This window comes from Taudactylus pleione, unplaced genomic scaffold (genome assembly GCF_031769625.1).
Source record: "Taudactylus pleione unplaced genomic scaffold, aTauple2 ptg000116l, whole genome shotgun sequence".
In the NCBI taxonomy this organism is placed as follows: domain Eukaryota; kingdom Metazoa; phylum Chordata; class Amphibia; order Anura; family Myobatrachidae; genus Taudactylus; species Taudactylus pleione.
Genome location: NW_028284518.1, coordinates 18009459 through 18029959, shown reverse-complemented (window position 1 = coordinate 18029959; position 20501 = coordinate 18009459). Strand labels below are relative to the sequence as shown.

General features: G+C 45.6%; 1 protein-coding gene across 1 annotated transcript in view; it reads left to right on the top strand.

Moving 5' to 3' along the window:
* The window catches only part of NQO2 (N-ribosyldihydronicotinamide:quinone dehydrogenase 2), a 29820-nt gene extending 9955 nt beyond the window's left edge, over nt 1-19865 (top strand). The window contains exons 4-6 of the mRNA XM_088471746.1: nt 4354-4467; nt 15878-15979; nt 19692-19865. Of these exons, the coding sequence (XP_088327872.1) occupies nt 4354-4467; nt 15878-15979; nt 19692-19865 (390 nt within the window). The remainder of the gene's footprint in view (nt 1-4353; nt 4468-15877; nt 15980-19691) is intronic.
* The last annotated feature ends 636 nt before the right edge of the window (nt 19866-20501 follow it).

The following is a 20501-nucleotide window of genomic DNA, read 5'->3' as shown; positions in this document are numbered from 1 at the left end:
TCCGGGGGACTCGAGATATACGCTATGTACAATGTTTTGTGTTCATGATATTACTTCGGAGCACTATTTATGAACCTGAATATGCTCAGTGATCAATAAAATATCAGCACCTTATGGAGGGGGACATAGGATATAGAGTACTGATATATCTCAAGAATTTTGAGGCCAACTTGTGACTCCTTATTATACATGGATTTATATTACGAATAATAGCAGTGAAAGTCAATATAGACAATGATTATATGTACTATATTACAATATGAAATGAGACTATAGCACAAGTAGTTATACATGTTTGTTTGAGACAACTTAATAGTGATATATCATCACTGTGTACGGTATACGACACCAGTGCACACTAGAACCATAAAAGGCCCAAGATGATATTTTCTACCAGTATGTAAGAATACTGAGAGAGGTTGAGGGGCTTTGAAGCAGTATACTTAATAAGGTGTGGTTGTTAAATAACAACTACAACACTATAGTGTAGACTAACCATCAGGGAGTGTGATACTTTTGTAACTAGGTGAGAAGTGGTTACAAAGAGACTCCGAGTCATATTAACGTATTTAGGAGTCTTATTCCGTCGCATCCACACTCCATTGATGCAAATACGGAAGATCTAAGTTAGCCTTATCTTACTAATACCGGTGAAGGCATGTTGTGTAACAAAACATAATCTGACTACGATTTCATGAGATGGATTAAATACAGGGCCATCTCTTCCATTGGGCTTGTTGGGCAGTTGCCCAGGGGCCCAAAGCTTCTAGGGGTCCGCCAACCCGCCCCCCTGCAGCCGCGGACAGTTGGTAAATTAGTGATATTTTTAAAAACTGTCCTCCGTCGCACTGTATTCCTCCACTCCGCTCCTCCCCTCCCCCCGGGTGACAAGTACTCATCTCCATCCTTACACTTCCTCCGCCAGCTTCAGACCAGTCAGACAGAGTTTCTCTGAGTGTGAGAGAGACGATTGCTGACTGACTGAGCAGGAGTAGCTCGACCCAGGCCAGGCAGTTTGGGCATTTCCTTGTCTTGAGAGCTGCTGCTGTGTGCCGCCCAGCCATTGCCGCGTAGACTCCCAGACCCGGAGGACCCATCCCGGTCTCTGCCTCCTCAGAGACTCCTCTGCCATGGCCTCTTCCGAAGAAGATGCTGAGCTAGACATTGAGGATACAACGATGGAAGTGCAACAGGATGAGGAGGATATTTGTGTAGCTGACACCGGCACTAATGAGGATGTTGATGATAAGGATGTATCAGGTTCCATGTCCTTCAGCCACCGCACTCACCAGTCCTTGCCTCTGTCGCGGTCTCTCATACAGTTGCCCTTCTGCTCCACGGGAGGTTTCTGTCCTCCCTGAGCTCGCCTTAGGACACCTGCATTACGGTTTGACAGGTGTACCGCCCCAGTCAAACTCCCCACCTGCCACTGTTGAGCCGGAGGTCTCTGGCTGCTGCATTCGCCCCACTGCGGTTCAGCAGGTGGGCCTGGAGTCTCCCGCCGGCTTCGTGTCCTGGACGCTGCCATATTGGAGGTAGTCAGCTGACCACTGAATCACCAATGGGAGAGAGACTTCTGTTACCAGAAGCATCCACCAATCACGACTGCTCCAGAGGTATAAAGGTTCCCGCAGTGGACACAGCAAGCTGCCAACGTCGGTCTATCCTGTGTCCTGAGCCTTCCATTCTGTTCCTGTGACTTCTGCTTTTGTTCCACTGTGTGAATGCTGTTTACCGGACTATGTCATTCATTTCTAGTTACAACTGTCTCTGGGCCTGATTAACTACGAATCACCATTCTGCTTATATGCATGCAACGCAGTTGCTAATCTCAGCGATGATATTTAAATGTTTGTATTCACATTGCGATCACAGCCTGCAATAAGGACGCCCACTTCCCCTTACTCACATCCGTATACTTTGGCAACATAGAGAAACAATCGGTAACATCAAGTAACAGCGGACCCATACGCCCAGACCTTACTCGTGAAATTCCTTACTTCTGCGCACACTACGAGACCTCAGGTGGCAACTGGTATCGCAGTGGCTTATCTATACATTCCCATGCAATGGTGTTGAAACGCACTGGCACGTCTGCTTCGCCTGACCACCTCTCTGTCACTACCTACAAATGGGACTTTCTGTAAATCGCTCTGCCATGGGTCTGCAAATCCTCTGCAATAGCTGTCACAATTGCAGTGGCTAGTTAGCGCGCGTGCAATGTGACGCATATGCATGCACAGTATGCAACAATCGACCGATTGCATGTGTATATCAAAGAATGAATGAGGATTATTTTAATGATAGCGTCCAAATAGGCATGTCAGACAGTCCTTTTGACTACTGACAGAAAGAAAACTATTTGGAGGCCCTTGCACAAACTGGCATTGCTTTAGTTAAGCTGCCTATCGTCCAGTGTGTACTCAAAACGAGTTTTCAGCACAGCCGGGAACCTTGTAGGTGATAGACATAGGAGGCTACTGTGGAAAAGATGCACAAACTGGCATTGCTTTAGTTAAGCTGCCTATCGTCCAGTGTGTACTCAAAACGAGTTTTCAGCACAGCCGGGAACCTTGTAGGTGATAGACATAGGAGGCTACTGTGGAAAAGATGATGTTCATAAAAATAAACTACAAATTCCACAATAAATCCTTTACTGGCAATTGCAACAAAGTCCAGAGGTACCTGTAAATTACAGGCTGTAATGGTGAATTCCAGCGGGGATGAATTAATATTGTGTGAAGATGAGGTACACACTGATGAGGGTGAGGATGATAATGGCAATGACATCTTGCCTCTATAGAGCCAGTTTCTAAGTAGAGGTAATTGCCAGCAATGTTAGCTTCCCTTTGGTAGCTTATTTTGTGGGGACCCAAACAAAACAATAACTTCAGCCATAAGTGGCAGTACCTGTCGCTGAAAAACTGTGCATGACCTGTTTAATATACAACATGAGGGTGGGCGGGAGGGCCCAGGACAATTCCATCTTGCACCTCTTTTCGCCAGCCCATGAAGAGGCCATAATTTGTACTTAACAAGCTATAGTCTGCATCATACAGTGCAGAGTATGTAACATTTCAGACATATACAGGCCCGGTTATCATGTAGCGAAAAAAAATCAACCAATTCTGGATGTTCCACACTAGTCTATAATACAGACTGTAGGGGCGGAAGTGTGAAAAATTAACTTCCTGTATCAAACATATTTATCTCATATAAATAACATAAGTGGTCAGGAAAAGGTTGTACATCCCATAATAAATATATATGCATGATATACATATATAAGTAGTAGAAGGAACTGAGCTTTCTAAGCACACTTTCTCCCACCTCATGTTAAGATGCCTGTTTTTCTTTACTAGCAGCTGCTGTCTGGTCTGCACTGATTGAGGGCTCAGATCCACACACAGCAGCAGGTTTGGTAGAAGAAGCTGCTGCTACTGGGCATGCATGCCAATTCTGTTCTGTCCCTTTTATTGAATGTTGTGGCCGTAGCTCTATTAAAATCACATTTTATACTACTGCTATCATGGTCAAGATTTGAACCACTGGTCAGGAATGGGGAGGGCTTCTGAGTAAATGAAAACCCCCCCTCCCCCTACATTTCCTTATGTAGAGAGACTGAATCACAGCATCTATGGACGGTCTAGTAATAGCATACTTATGTAAAGAAAGATGAAGACAAAAAGGATGACATGTATTTCGAAACTAAGGGGTCTATGTACTAATAATTGTGGAACTGCCACGATTATCTATCCATATTGCAGGAAATTTTCGATGAACATATCCCCGCTATGTACAGAGGGGGACTCGCAAGAACGTTTCTGAAAGACTTCTCCAGTATTTACAGAACACAGATTCACCAAAATAATAGTAATAATAACAAATAATATTATATAAATGTTTTACATATTAAAAAGATTTTTCTTTCACTTTTCAGTAAAATAAAAGGAAAAAAAAATATTTGAAATAGTAAATTAATAGTTTATTATTTAATATCATCTGTGTGCCTCCCATTACAAACAATCTGCTGTAGTGTAGCATATATTAATAGACCTTATTGTGTCAACATCAACAGTCAGCAAAGGCCGAGTTTGTCATTATAACAATATATTTATCAGTAATGAACCCTGAATAAAAGTATAACATATTAACTAATATACAACATGAGCATAACATTAGAGCTCTGCCATCCATAGTACTTTGGTTACCTCTTCATAATGAAATACATATTGTTCCTCAGAATTTATGACTATACCATCGGGAATACATTGAATAATATTTTTTGTGTGCGTTTATTTAAAGAAAATATTGCTAAAAAATGTATATTTTCCTTGTGTTATTTACTTTCAGTTTCCTCTGTATTGGTTCAGTTTCCCTGCTATCATGAAGGGATGGATAGATCGAGTCTTTGTACGAGGGTTTGGCTTTGATTCATCAGGCTGTTACGATACTGGATTATTTAAGGTGTGTTGGACAATCACAATATATCATATGGGAAAACACTTATTTGCTAATGCAGAGTTGAACATACATCAGTTTGAACAGCTTATCTTGCATGTCTTGTACTATGCATGTGCCAGAAATTGGCACACACAATTTATTATCACAGAACTTACAGAAAGATTGTTATGTCACATACTAATACATATTAAAACAAAGCACCCTTTTTTTTTGCAATATATGTTTATTGTTTTTATCAAGACATATTACAAAATAGTCAAAGATATTACATCAAACTGTGGAATAAAAATCTTGCACAACATAAGCTAATCATACAAAAACTTACAAAGCATAACAACAATTTCTGAATATTATCCAATATAAGACAAACAACATATTAGGAAGAAACAAAAATTAGACAAAAGCACATAAACAACACACAAAAGGGAGAGGATGTGACTAAAGAGGAGGGAGAAGTGGGGGGAGAGTTGGGAACCCTAGAGTGTAAATAGAAAGGATGATTGAGGAAGGACTGCGGTCAGCAGAACCTGCTATAAAAAAAATCAGGGGAGAAATGGCCGGGGTCATGCCGCAATCATCAGGTATGTTTCTGAGGATTTGAATTCCAGCCATGGGTGCCAAGTAGAGGTGTACTCCTGGTTCCTCCCCGGGGTCACACAGAGGTCCTCCATAGACATGTACATGTCTATTTTGGTGAACCACTCCCTAAGAGTGAGGGAGGAGTAGACCTCCAGCGAACCGGGATTACCAGGACACTTTTGCGCCGCTATTAAGGAACTTTAATATGGATTTTTTTATATGGTGCCAAAGGGCCATGGTTATAAATTAAGGAGCCAGAAAGAAAGATCATAGGGTGTCTCCTCACCCACTATCGATTTGGAGATAGATATCACTTGGTCCCAGAAGGGGCGTAGAAGCCTACAATCCCATATGTAATGGGGATCTGAGAGGGATCCATTAATTCTAATTCATGCCGTGGGAAAATGATGAAGTGCCAATATCTGAAAGTCTACAGCACCAAACCCCAGGTGTTTCAAAACCCCTTGCATAAATACCCAGCTGATCCTATCAATTGCCTTCTCGGCACCAATTGAAAGCAGCACCACTGAGCCACCAGAAGCTAAATATCTATAGCTTTAGTTGTATTATCTTGTGCCTCTCTCCCAGGCACAAACCCCACCTGACCCGAGTGTATTAAGGTAGGAAAACATCAGTATTAAGGAGGTATATCGGGCGGTAACTAGCACACTGGGTCGGGTCTATACCCACCTTGGGGATAACTGTAATGCAAGCTTCCAAAGATTAGGGGGAGAAACCACACTCGTTCGAAATCGTATTAAAGGAATCAAGCATTTTAGGCAAAAGAGAATCTTTAATCTTATAATATGCTATGGTGAAACCATCTGGACCTGGGCTTTTCCCAGAAGGCATATCCTTAAGGGCTGCTTCGAACTCTAGAAGGGAGAAAAGGGAATCAAACCAAGCACTGTCCTCCTCTGACAGCTTGGGGAGGCAAGCATCATGAAGGAATTGAGCCACACAACCTCGAGACAAAGCTAGGGATGCAAGAGAGACAGAAGTTCTTTGTCACGGCCAGGGTATATCGGCATGGTGCTAGGCGAGTGTTACCTGTGAGGTCATTGTGGCGCGGGCTGTCTGATGGCGGAGCTGGTGTCTGGCGGGGGGCTTTGGCTGCGCGCATTGTTGTGGGGGCCTGTTGTCACTCTGCGCTGGTAAGGCCTGGCGGCATCTCCATTCCGTTTGGTATGGGCACCGCCATCTTGCCTTCTGGCCATGTGATGCGGCTGGCCAATCCTGGAGAGTCACATGTCCCCTCCAGCCAGTAACAGCACGGCATGGGGTATTTAGGAAGGGTCAGTGCCTTGCTTCTTTGTCAGTGCAACGTGTATCTCAGCCTAGCTGAGAGGGAGTTCTCTGTGCTTATCCTGTTCCTGTGAATTCGCTGTCTGCCAGTCTGCCTATCAGCTCCTAGCTCCCACTGGACTACCCCGCTTCCTCCATCACCCTTGCCCATACCTGAGTGCCTGAGCCTGCTGACATCCTGCGCTTCAGTTCACTACCTGCATACCTGGCTTGATTATTTTCAGTTCACTACCTGCATACCCGGCTTGATTATTTTCAGTTTCACTACCTGCACACCTGGACAGCTCTAATTGTTTCTACTTGAACATTAACCCTTTTACTCCCACCACAGAACTCTTGTGCACATTTATATATTCCTGGACTTTTATTTACTGCCACATTATATGTCTACTCAAGCACTTATTAAAAATCCTAGTTTTATTTTCAAATCTGCTTCTGTGATCGCTCCTACTACCACCCCGGGTCCACAAACAACCCAGAACATAACAGTTTGCACTGGCCCCATGGAGCCGGCCACGGATCAGGAGTCAGGAGTGGATTTGTTCCGGTGCATTTCTGGTCATTTAGAGAATCTGGAAAACATGCAGCATCAGATGGCTCAATTTCTGCAAGAGATGTCCAAGTGACAGGATAGTTTGCAAACTTCCTCTTCTACCCCTGGAGTACCAGCATCTACATCCGCTTCAGCATCTGGGAATACAAGAGGCAGATAATCTCCCTGCTTACATCTTCCTTTACCAAGTAAATTTGACGGCAACCCTAAACTCTGCCGAGGATTCCTAAATCAGTGTGACATACATTTTACCCTGCAGCCTGACAACTTTCTAACTGCAAGAACTAAAGTGGCTTATATAGTCTCTCTGTTATCCGGCCAGGCCTTGGAATGGGCTTCCCCACTCTGGGAGCGCTAAGATCCACTGCTGGATAATTACGCAGGCTTTGTGTCATCCTTCAGGAGGATTTTCGATGAACCTGGGCATACTGTATCAGCATCATCAAACATCATGACACTGAGACAAGGGGTCCGTCCTGTCAGTCAATATGCAGTGCAATTTCAAATTTTAGCATCAGAGCTCAAATGGAATGAGGAAGCCCTCACCTCGGCCTTCTGGCATGGGTTGTCAGACCGACTAAAGGATAATCTAGTCACTCGAGAGCTTCCTACTAACCTGAACGACATGATTTTGTTGTGTATCAAAGTTGACCTACTCTTCAGGGAACGTCAGGCTGAAAAACACAGAACTGACCGGCAAAGGTCATTTACCCCCTCCATTTCTACCCATCCCATTCCTTCTCCTACTGAAGAGGAGCCTATGCTGGTGAAACATACACACCTCTCCAAAGAAGAACGTCAGAGAAGAATGCAAAAGAACCTCTGTCTGTACTGCGGAGAGTCCGGTCACCTGCTGATCTCCTGCCCCCGTAAACCGGGAAATGCCAAATCCTAACTGATCCTGGAGACATCAAGTTAGGAGTTATGAGCCCGTCTCAAAAAACTAAAGATTTCACGATTACCCTAGCTTTGGATCTTAAACCCAAACCTGTCTTTGCTACTGCTCTACTTGACTTGGGAGCAGCCGGAAATTTCATAACGTCTAGTTTCATAGATAAATTTCAGATTCCTTGTTTGTCTCTCAACCATGCCATCTCTCTGATCTCTATAGACGGACGCCCTCTAACTTACGGGATAGTCACCAAAGAGACTCAACCATTATTGGTCCGAATTGGGGCACTTCATTCTGAGTCCTTAAAATTCCTGGTGATATCAGAGGCCTCTCAGGAAATTGTTCTTGGTCTACCCTGGTTACGTCAACATAATCCCAGGATTGATTGGAGTTCTAAGCAGAGTCTGTCATGGGGTATGGACTGTCAGAAATCCTGTCTTCCAAAAATTCGACCTGTGAGAAGACAGTTCCATTAGTTTCTTCTGCCATTCCCAAGGAATATCAGATGTTCGCCGACGTGTTCTCTGAGCAACAAGCAAATATCTTACCCCCTCATAGGGAATGGGACTGTCCAATTGAATTGATACCTGATAAGATACCACCTCATGGTCGTACCTATCCGCTGTCCTTGCCTGAGACTCAAGCCATGACCGAGTACATCCGGGACAATCTGGCAAAGGGGTTCATTCGCCCCTCTACTTCACCTGCCGGAGCTGGGTTTTTCTTCGTTGGCAAGAAGGACAGTGGTCTAAAACCATGTATCGATTATCAAGGCCTTAATGACATTACTGTAAAGAATCGATACCCTCTTCCCCTGATTACTGAGTTGTTTGATAGGGTCAAGGGCGTTACACAATCCAAAAGGCATTATTTAGTAATGCCTTTTGGATTGTGTAACGCCCCTGCTGTCTTTCAAAGTTTCGTTAATGAGATTTTCTGGGATCTGTTATATGTTTCGGTTGTTGTCTATCTGGATGACATACTGATTTTTTCACCCTCTGTGGCTAAACATCAAGAACATGTTAAAGAAGTTCTGACCCGTTTGAGAGAAAACCACCTTTACTGCAAACTGGAGAAGTGCGTCTTTGGAGTGCCCAGTGTACCTTTTCTCGGCTATGTAATATCTGGCTCCAGTTTAGAAATGGACCCCAAGAAGGTACAAGCAATTCTGGATTGGACCCGACCTCAGACACTGAAAGCCATCCAGAGATTGTTGGGCTTCGTCAATTATTATAGGCGCTTCATTAAGGGATTTTCTACACTGCTGGCTCCCATTACAGCCTTGACCCGCAAAGGTGCTAATCCTGCCCAATGGTCACCTGAGGCAGAGTCTGCCTTTCATCTTCTAAAACAGGCCTTTATCTCAGCACCAGTTCTTCAACAACCCGATCTGGACAGGCCTTGTTTGTTGGAAGTAGACGCATCATCTGAAGCTGTGGGAGCAGTCTTGTCTCAACATTATGAGGACCACCGAGTCCATCCGTGTGGGTTCTTTTCTAAAAAATTCTCACCTGCCAAAAGGAACTATGCCATAGGTGAGCAAGAACTACTAGCTGTAAAGTTGGCGTTGAAGGAATGGAGATATTTGCTAGAAGGCGCCAAGTTTCCATTTACTGTATTTACGGACCATAGAAATCTCCTATTTCTCAAAAACCTCCGATGTGTGAGTCCTCGTTTGGCCCGCTGGGCAATATTCTTTGCCAGGTTTCAGTTCACCCTGACCTTCCGGTCTGGAGCACCTAATCAGAAGGCTGAAGCCCTATCGAGATCTCTCCTCTGTGATGATCAATCTGAAAATCAAAGCAATACCCATGTCTTGGAATCAAGAGTTTTCGCCACATTACAAGTTCAGCCTCCTACGGGAAAATCATTTGTGGCCCCGGAATTAAGGAAGTGGCTTCTCACTTGGGCACATTCCTCTTGCTTCGCAGGGCACTCAGGCACTCGGAAGACCTTGGAGTTCCTGAAAAGACACTATTGGTGGCCTTCTATGAAGGCAGATATAATGGAGTTCATCTTGTCCTGCTCCTCCTGTGCCCAGCATAAATCATCACGACAAGCTCCAGCTGGGGAATTGCTTCCATTACCTACTCCATCACGTCCATGGACGTGTCTAAAGGCTTCAACACTATCTGGGTTGTAATAGACCGATTCTCTAAGATGGTCCACTATATAACATTGAAGAAGTTACCTTCTGCCCCTGACGTGGCACAGTTGTTTGTCCAACACATATTTCGTCTACATGGCCTTCCTGCTGAAATTGTCTCTGACCGTGGTGTGCAGTTTACTGCAAAATTCTGGAGGGCTTTGTGTTCTGTTCTTCAAGTGAAGTTAAACTTTTCCACGGCCTACCATCCGCAAAGCAACGGCTATACTGAGAGAGTTAATCAAGATCTAGAGACTTTCTTAAGAATTTTTATGTCATCTTCCCAGGACAATTGGGCTGCCTTGCTGCCGTGGGCTGAGTTTGCACATAATGCTTCCTACCACTCGTCAACTAACCAAACGCCATTTCAGGTTGTATATGGCCTTCATCCTCGTGTTCCCGAATTCCGAAGCCTGCCTGTTTTCGATGTTCCGGCTGTGGAGGACACGGTGCGGAATTTTGCTGCCATCTGGACTCAAGTACGGTCTGATTTGTTGAAAGCATCCTCTCGCTATAAGACCCAGGCCGATAGAAAGCGTAGAATAGTTCCACGCATGCAAGTTGGAAGCCAGGTCTGGTTGTCCACCCGGAATCTTCGTCTGAGGGTTCCTTCTATGAAATTTGCACCACGCTTCATTGGTCCCTTTTCCATAACAGAAGTGATTAATCCAGTGGCCTATCGTCTACAGTTACCCCCATACCTAAAAATCCCTAATTCCTTCCATATTTCCTTATTAAAGCCCCTGGTCCTGAATAAGTTCCATAATGCTCTACCTGCTTCTCCTCGAGTCCAGACGGAGAGAGGAGTTGAGTTTGAGGTCGCCCAGATCTTGGACTCTCGTCTACGCAGAGGTCATCTACAGTATTTGCTGGACTGGAAAGGTTACGGTCCAGGGGAACGTTGCTGGACCGATGCTCGTGATGTCCACGCTCCCACGCTCATCAGGAGGTTCCATTCTGCCCATCCGGAGAAGCCTGGTGAGTGTCCTGAGGCCACCCCAAAAGGGGAGGGGTACTGTCACGGCCAGGGTATTTCAGCATGGCGCTAGGCGAGTGTTACCTGTGAGGTCATTGTGGCGCGGGCTGTCTGGTGGCGGAGCTGGTGTCTGGCGGGGGGCTTTGGTTGCGCACGTTGTTGTGCATACCTGGCTTGATTATTTTCAGTTCACTACCTGCATACCTGGACAGCTCTAATTGTTTCTACTTGGACATTAACCCTTTTACTCCCACCACAGAACTCTTGTGCACATTTATATATTCCTGGACTTTTATTTATTGCCACATTATGGGGGTCATTCAGACCCGGTCGTTAGCGCCGATGCCTACCGTTTGGGGGAGGCCCCACTGACATCACTAGTGATGTCAGTGGAGAGCTTCCGGCTCAGACAGAGCCAGAAGCTCTCCGGGCTTACGACAAGGGAGACCCTACCCTAGGGTCTCGTCGTAAGCCCCGATGGTCGCGATGGTCAGAGACCATCGCGACCATCACCGGAGTGGTCGTTAGAGCTGTGGGTGTTAACCCAAAGCCTAATGACCGCAACAGAGGCGGGCGGTCAGGATGCAAGCGGCCGCCCAGTTTCTGAGCGACCGCTTGCATCCTCTGACCGCCTCTGAATGATGCCCTATATGTCTACTCAAGCACTTATTAAAAATCCTAGTTTTATTTTCAAATCTGCTTCTGTGATCGCTCCTGCTACCACCCCGGGTCCACAAACAACCCAGAACATAACATTCTTGAAGTGTAATGTGGTGTAATGGGAGTGAAATGTGCAGGCCATGTCACGTGTAAGGGTGCGCTGAACACCTTCAGCATCATTTACTGTTTGAATATATAAAGTGGCTTTCTGGGAACGCAGGGCTCTCGCTAATAGCCTAACTGGCTTATTGTCGCACTGAAAAAAACAATTCATACAAAGTCTTCAATCTTTTTTAATATCATCAAAGATAAAAGTATTAAAGGCAGACCTAGTCTCGATCAGATCAGACAGGACCAGTGGGAAGGGGGAAATGGTAAACAAAAAATAAAAAATAAATAAAAAGACAATACACTACCACTACATGGGAGCTCGGCCATAAGGAGCACGACCGAGACAAGAAAAGACAGGTGGCTAAGGGGTCACCAGGGTCAGTAACAACAGCAACCTTAATTAAAAGGCCGAAATATATATAAAAAATACTCTAAACACTGTACTAAGAAAACATAAATAAAATCCCTATACAGGAATGGAAAGGAAAAAGGAATCTGCTCCCACAGAAAAGGTATTAAGGCACTTAGATTTTCCTTATGAGATAAGTAAGAATCAACCCTAAGCTATGAAGAGCTCATCATACTGGGACCGGGACCATAGATGTGTGCTTGGCTGTAGGAGGTTTCGGGTTGCAGTGCACCAGTTGCCAAATGCTGTTAGGATGAGAGAGCTCTGGTGGGATGGAACATAGCAAAAACTCCTGCCAATCTGGAAGGGAGACGAGAGGAATGCTTAGGGCAGCGTAAAAGGAAGTAAGGTCAGCCGGTTATTTAAAGGTAGACAGCTTGCCATTATGGAAGACTTGGATTCTGAAGAGGAAACCCCATCTATATTTAATGCCAAGATTACGAAGTTCAGCAGTCAGAAGTTGTAGAGCCCTGTGTTTTGGAGAGTTGCCCAGGAAAGATCCTGGAAGATTTTGATATGTTGATCATCGATGTTTATAACATCCAAGCGGCAGACCTTGTGGAGGGTATCTTCCTTCTGGGAATAATGTAGGCAACATATATCTCTTGGACGGTCTGAAGGGGCTCCTCTGGGTTGTAATGCGTGGTGAGCTCTATCGAACTCAATCGGAGAGCTGGGGTCTAGACCCAATAGGTATTTAAAAAACCTGGTAAGAAAGTCAAAGGGATGACGTGGGATATCTTCCAAAACACCCTTAATCCTGAAATTATTCCATCTCCCTCTTTTGTCCAAATCATCCAGTCAGTACTGAAGTTGCTGAAATTCACTGCCTGTCGTAGGACAGCTGCCTGTAGAGCATTGTGAGCAGCAGCGGAATGAGTGATGAGAACCTCCAGAGAATTTATAGTGAACAGGATCCTGGATCCAACTGTTCAAAACCCAGTTTTGTCGGCATAGAGCGTAGTAACTGCAAGATCTGTGAAATACCGCCCAACTCCAGTGTAGGATCTGGGCCCAGAGTATGCTCCTTTATCCGGGAGTGGGAATCAGAAGACCGGGAGAGCCTAGGGGAGAAGGGGGCAGAGGTCTCTCCTGAAGGGACAGGCCCTTGTGGTCGTAGATACTGTCCAATGTCGGAGTAGGATGGGGTATCCATATCGCGAGCAGAGTCTCTTGGTTGGGATTGTTTCTCACCTTTTTGAGAGTCTTTCTTATCTTTCACCATGAGGCAGGTAGTAATTAACGGATAGGCAGAAAAAATGGGAACCGTTCAACTGATATGTGAACAGAGTAATAAGCGGTCAAGGTTGCTGTTGATCCATTCCACCTAGAAAGTGGCTAGGCTGGCATCAACATTCGGAGAGGCCCATTTCCATGTGGTGCAGATTGTCTCCACATGGCGACCCACACACCAGCTACAAACTAGGGGGGGATAAAGCTATGCAGCGACAGTCCAGGACCCTGAGAAAGCTGACTAACGGACTGTAAATGATGAGTAATGGTTGATGGCTCCTGTAATTCCAGAAAGCAGCGCAGGATGTCACTGATAAATGGGAGTTAACAGGTCATGTGGAATGTAGTATTAATAAAGTGGCGGTGTTTTCAGTAGTAGGTGTATGGGCTCGAGCATTATTGAAGGTGTACTGAGGATGGGGAAGCCCCAAAATAATGCCCTAAAGAGTGACTAAGCCACAGGAGCTTGCCTGAAGCATGTCTGCTCCCCTTGCCAGCCAAGTCACGCCCCCCCTTTTTAACCATATCAGTATATCACACATCATTCTCTCCCTGGATCCTCTTTTCTGCCATATTTTTTTCAGCTTGCCCTTTTTCAATTAATTCTTATGCTTATAAGGGCTGACCACCAGTCTCACTCCAAGGGGGATATTTACTAAAGTGTGTGTTTTTAGAAGTGGAGATAAAAAAGCAAGAGTAGATGTGTCACACTCCAGGAGTGTCTCTAGCATATAATTGTTTTGGTGAATGTTCATTTTGATATCTTTCATCCATTTAAAATGTAACTTTTTAGTTTTTAATAAAAGGATGTATCATCCATTATTATATTGTCTGGTGAAATATAATTATAAAATATAGAGAGGTGTGTGAAAAAAAAAGTTAGATATTACTGTGGCTTAAAATTTGTTCACCACAGAGGTGTCCCAATAATGTTGTTAAATATTTTGTATTATTTTATTTTGTAAGCAGTGACTTTTATGAATAGCCGAATATATTTATTTTTGTGAGATTCGGTGCATTGATCCCTTAATATTAATAATAATTTTATATTCGTAATTCTCTTTGTGGGTCTGAGGAGGTGTTAAATATCCTTTAATAGATTGTTCCCTTTTAGATATCTGGGGGTTGATTTGTAGTGAGTTCTAAATTATTTCCCCACAATTGTATATATCAGTTTACACACTAGGATCATTCCTGAACTCAGGGCCTGATTCAGACCCGGTCGCAAGTGCTGACCGCTCGCAACAAGGTCGATGGTGGCCCACAGCGCATGCGCACGACGGAGCCGGCTCCATTGCGCACATGCGTGAGACCCGGCTAGCGATGGGCAATCCGTCGCTTCGGGTCTCACAGCAAAGGGGGCGAGCTGTCAATGTTGAGTGACAGCTCGCCCCGTTTGGTGGGCGGGTTGGGGGGGTGGCTGCCCAAACGGAGGCTTTCCCGAGCCGAAAGCTCTCTGGGGCTTGCGATGAACGAGACCCTACCACAAGGGTCCCGTCGCAAGCCCGATGGTCAAGACCATCGCGACCATCATCATGGGTGCTCGCTCTAGCTGTGGGTGGTCACCCACAGCTATGCGAGCGGCCAGGAGACCGCACAAAAAAAAAAAAACACCCAGATTCAGAGCGAGCGCTCTTTCAGAGCATCCGGCTCTGAATCAGGGCCTGTGTGTTTTATTGTTGCTAAACTCTCCATACTTTGTAGTTGTTTGTCTGGAGAGATAATTTTTACAGTACAAAATAACTGTTACAAAAAATGTTTACTCTGTAGCACATTCTCCACAAAGAAATAATATCCAGGGAGTGATATCATTTTTAAAATAACAATTCCTTATATTATTCTAATCGGTTGGTACTTGAAGAATGCTCTATTTCCATTGTTGCTAATTATTCTCTGATTTTAGACGTGGGGTCTGATTCAGCAAGAATCAGTATTGCGATCGCAATAGTGATTGCGCACGCAGTCTCACTGCGAAGATATGCTAATGCTTGCAATCGCAATCCCATACGCAGCCTAATATAAGGACGCACCCCTTACCTTACAAACATCCGTAATACTTGGCAAGACTGCGAAACCATCGGTAACATTTAGTACAATCGCAGCCTCACGCACACTTGCACAAGGTCAGACCTTACTCAGGAATTGCTAACCTCAATGCACGCAGTGGAATCCCAAGCTGTGTATGGCACCGCAGTGCCTAATTTATGCACGCCTCTGCACCAGCATTCAAACGCACTGGCACGTCTGTGTTTTGGGGCTAATATAGGATTTAGCAGAGCATATATTCAATATTTTTGCTCTACACATGCTATAGAACCAAGCATATGCAAACTGAACATTTCTCCACTTGCGGCTAAAGGGACGTAACTAGGCAATAATATGGCTAAGTACACTGAGGGCACGCTGACAGAACTGCAGTCTATACAGAGTTGTGCACTTGTTTATATAAAGTTGTCTTTAGCAATCGTTAAAAGGAGGTGATATGTGAAAATCTGATGCATTGCTTCCATCTAATTGATAACATGCACTATTTGCTCTTTGCTGTGCAGGGTAAACTAGCGCTGCTTTCATTTACAACTGGGGGAACAGAAAAAATGTTCAGTAAAGAAGGCAAAAGTGGAGACATCAGATACCTTCTTTGGCCTATCCAAGTAAGTTTTTTCTGATCAAGCAAATGCAATAATACACTATTTTACAAAGCAAAATATATGATCATTATATATACAGAAGAAGCAGAGTATACGGCCCATGGCGTAGAAGTTGTTTCCTGAGATATTCACAGCTAAATTATTTATAGACCAATCACAAGGTAGCACAGATTCTCACTTTTTATCCACTATAATTCATGTTGAAATGTTTACACATGAAAATCTCACATGTAATAAAAGGAAGATATCGCAAATAGATCCATTGTTAAACCAATGTACTACTGAAAACTGCAGTCTCTAGTACTGTATGGGAACAGCATTTCCAATGTAACAAGCTCAGAGAAGCGTTAACAGTTCTTTCCTATTGAAAGAGTTATCTGGGAGTGAAATGGGATCTCTTTAGATCCCTCCACTCCTTCCTATTCTTGTTGTGTGCATGCATATACCTAAAGCAACAACACGGCCGGGACAGAACCCAACAGTGTAATAAGTGTAAAAAGTAGTTTAAACAATTTGCTAGGACAGATGGTTATTGGAGTAGCTGTCCTCAGAGCCAGATTAAGGGGGGAGACCTCCCGCTCTCAGGCCTCCCCCTCCATCCTGGCTAGAGCACACTGCTGCACTGTACAGACCCCTGCATTTTCTAAGGGCCGGATGACGAGTGGGGGTGAGTCAGATGATGAGTGGAGTCAGTGATGACAAGAGGGAGAGGGTCAGAAAAGTGGGGATGGGCCCCTCTGTCTTTAGTGCATTGAGCCAGACAAAGGCTTAAGGGTCTATCCATCATCGAAGACTGTATGGCCTCCGATGATGAAGTATTGATCTCGCTACGAGGGATACTTACCGTATATACTCGAGTATAAGTCGACCCGAATATAAGCCGAGGTACCTAATTTTTCCACAAAAAACTGGGAAAAGTTATTGACTCGAGTATAAGCCTAGGGTGGGAAATGCAGCAGCTACTGGTAGTAATCCCCCCCTGGTACTGCCCTCAGTAGTAATCCCCCCCCTGGTACTGCCCCCAGTAGTAATATCCCCCCCTGGTAGTGCCCCCAGTAGTAATACCCCCTGGTAGTGCCCTCAGAAGTAATCCCCCTGGTAGTGCCCCCAGTAGTAATCCCCCCCCTGGTACTGCCCCAGTAGTAATCCCTTCCCTGGTACTGCCCCCAGTAGAAATATTCCCCCTCTGGTAGTGCTCCCAGTAGTAATACCCCACTGGTAGTGACCCCAGTAGTAATACCCCCCCTGATAGTGCCCCCAGTAGCAATATCCCCCCTGGTAGTGCCCCCAGTATTAATCCCCCCCTGGTACTGCCCCAGTAGTAATCCCCCCTGGTACTGCCCCCAGTAGTAATATTCCCCCTCTGGTAGTGCCCCCAATAGTAATACCCCTCCTGGTAGTGCCCCCAGTAGTAATACCCCCCTGGTAGTGCCCCCAGTAGCAATATCCCCCCCTGGTAGTGCCCCGGTTTTAATCCCCCCCTGGTAGTGCCCCCAGTAGTAATCCCCCCCTGGCACTGCCCCAGTAGTTATCCCTTCCCTGGTACTGCCCCCAGTAGTAATATTCCCCCTCTGGTAGTGCTCCCAGTAGTAATACCCCCCCTGGTAGTGCCCCCAGTAGCAATATCCCCCCTGGTAGTGCCCCCAGTATTAATCCCCCCCTGGTACTGCCCCAGTAGTAATCTCCCCCTGGTACTGCCCCCAGTAGTAATATTCCCCCTCTGGTAGTGCCCCCAATAGTAATACCCCTCCTGGTAGTGCCCCCAGTAGTAATACCCCCCTGGTAGTGCCCCCAGTAGCAATATCCCCCCCTGGTAGTGCCCCGGTTTTAATCCCCCCCTGGTAGTGCCCCCAGTAGTAATCCCCCCCTGGTACTGCCCCCAGTAGTAGCCCCCCCAGTAGAGAGAGATGTAATAATAAAAAAAAAAAAACACTTACCTGAAACCCCGCTCCTGGTCCCGACGCTGCTACTGGCTCCTCTGGCCGCTTTGCTTTATGGGAGAGACGTCGTCATGACAACGTCTCTCCCATTACCCACTGCGGGAGCCAGAAGATGGCTCCCGTAGTGGGAGCAGCAGCAGCCGATGAGTGTCTGACAGACTCTCATCGGCTGCTGATTACAACAAACACACAGCTGCCGGCACCGGCGGCTGTGTGTTTGGCACTGTGCAGTGCTGACCGAACTCCGTCCGGTCAGCGCTACACACGCGGTGCAGCTGTGTCACAGAGACACAGTCTGCACCGCTGCCCGCATGGTACGCTACTCAGCTGCGTGGGGGAAACGTGACACCAGAGCAGTTCATCATTGCTCCGGTGAGGGGACAACTGCTCCGAAATGCAGTTGTCCCCGTGGTTAGTATCGTAGATACTTCTGTAGCTGCGTTACTTACCTGCTCCCTGTCATCCCGGCTACGCATGCGCAAAGCCGCCGGGGAGATAGTGAGGATCCCTCGTGTCCCCAGAACTCCTTCCCATAGGGAGAGGCGGGGCTACGAGAGCAAGCGCCGACTGAAAATGGCGCTTGTTGTCGGCAGCAAACTACGAAAACTTTCCGTTTTCGGAGTTTACTGAATACCAAGGGGGTCCTATTGGACCCCTGATGATGAATGGCCTGGTAACTAAAATAAACTAGCGTTTCTGCATGGTTATTGGGCCATTTTTCGTTTGATGAATAGGCCCCTTAATCCGTCCGGCTGTCCTGGCATTACTAAAACGATAAATTGCACTAATACTGTACTACATCTCATCACTTTGCATAGCTAAAATAAGACATGTTAAACATATGGTGGGTGCCCTATCCATTACAAAAGAAGGCAGAATCTACATGCACACTGTGCTTTCATGTGCATGCATCTATTTAGATAGCTACAGAAGACTAAACATGTCACTAATGCCAGTGTATAGTACTTATGAACTTTTAATTTTAATAAATACATTTTCCAGGCATTTATTACTTATTTCTAATGCTACATTACCACCAGCCCTTGCTCTCACTAGAGTCCCAGCGGCTTCTACATGCTGCCATTTTTTAAAGTTTGGCCACTTAGGTGGTATTGCAGCATTTAGTTTCATTATTGTAACACTGTATATATTTAACATCCAATCAGAAGGGGTTAGCTAGTGCTGTTGACCACCATCATCATCAGCAGGTATTTAGGCACTTGCAATTGATATTGCTACTGACAGGCAGGGGCGCAGAGGGGGGACTATGTATACTGATGACACGTTGCCCGGGCCTGTTGGAGGGGGGTTGCATGGGGGAGTGGCCCATAGCGGGTCAGCTGCTAAGGGGGACATAGTATTTTTTCTTTTTTTTTCCAGAGGGGGCATGGCCACACCTCCCTCATTTGGCCACATCTTCCATTACCCAGGCCCCATTCAGCTCTTAGCTGCCATGCTGACACATCTCTGTATCTGTCCGCAATTATGTGACGTCTTTACTGTACTTGGCCCACTTCACACCTCCCCTTCCCTACCTCGTCCTGGCTCTGAGCCTGAAAAACTGTCCAACTCCACATCAACCCCAGAAAGTCTGCTCTGTGTAAGGAAATATCTCTCTTCACGGATAATTTTAAAAATATTGCACATCTTTACTTCTGATAAGGTTCGAGTATTTTAACATATATATTTGTGAATATTATTCATAGTTTGCTGGGAACCAAAAGTATAGGAACTTCTATTCCTAATAGTGTACTTTCTATTGTTTATTTTCTCAGCATGGAATAATGCACTTCTGCGGATTTCAAGTCCTCACTCCTCAAATATCTTATGCACCAGAGTTTGTGAGTGAAGAAAGAAGAAAAGAAATGCTAATTGATTGGGCTCAAAGACTGAAGAACATTTGGGATGAAAAACCTATCGACTGCACACCACCTTGGTACTTCCACTAGGTCACAGGTTCTCAAACTCCGTCCTCAGGACCCCAAATAGTACATGTTTTCCAGGTTTCCTCACAGAATCTGAAGTGAAATAATTATTTCCATCTGTGAAAGTTTTAAAATGTGTCAGTGAGTAATGAGTACACTTCGTAGCGGATTTACCGCTAGGCTACCAAAGCGGGCGCTTAGGGCCCGGCGGGTCCCAGGGGGCCCGCAGCGTCACCAGCTTACACCGGGGCCCGCAGCAATAAAGGGGCCACCAGCCAGGCAGTACTGTCACACTGACTCATTATTATAGTATTCTGCGGCTGACAGCTTCCCGTATGGAAGGAGGAGCAGGTCTGGGTGGAGGAGAGATGGGCCCCTCCCCTTGTTATTGCTCTACCTGTCACTAGCATGCCCGAGACCAAGCCCCCTTCCCTGTCTATTCTATAGTCACCTTCCTATCCCTGAACGCTGCCTTAGACCACGCCCCCTAATGCAGAGACCGCCCCTTCCCCATGTGTCCCTGCCCCTCCTGTTTATTCTATAGTCACCATTGACCCTCCTATCCCTGAACAACGCCTGAGACCATGCCCTCTAACACCGTGACCCCGCTCCTTTTCTGTTTAGCCCAGTGTCTCTCTCCTTCAGTTCTTCCTTTCCTGT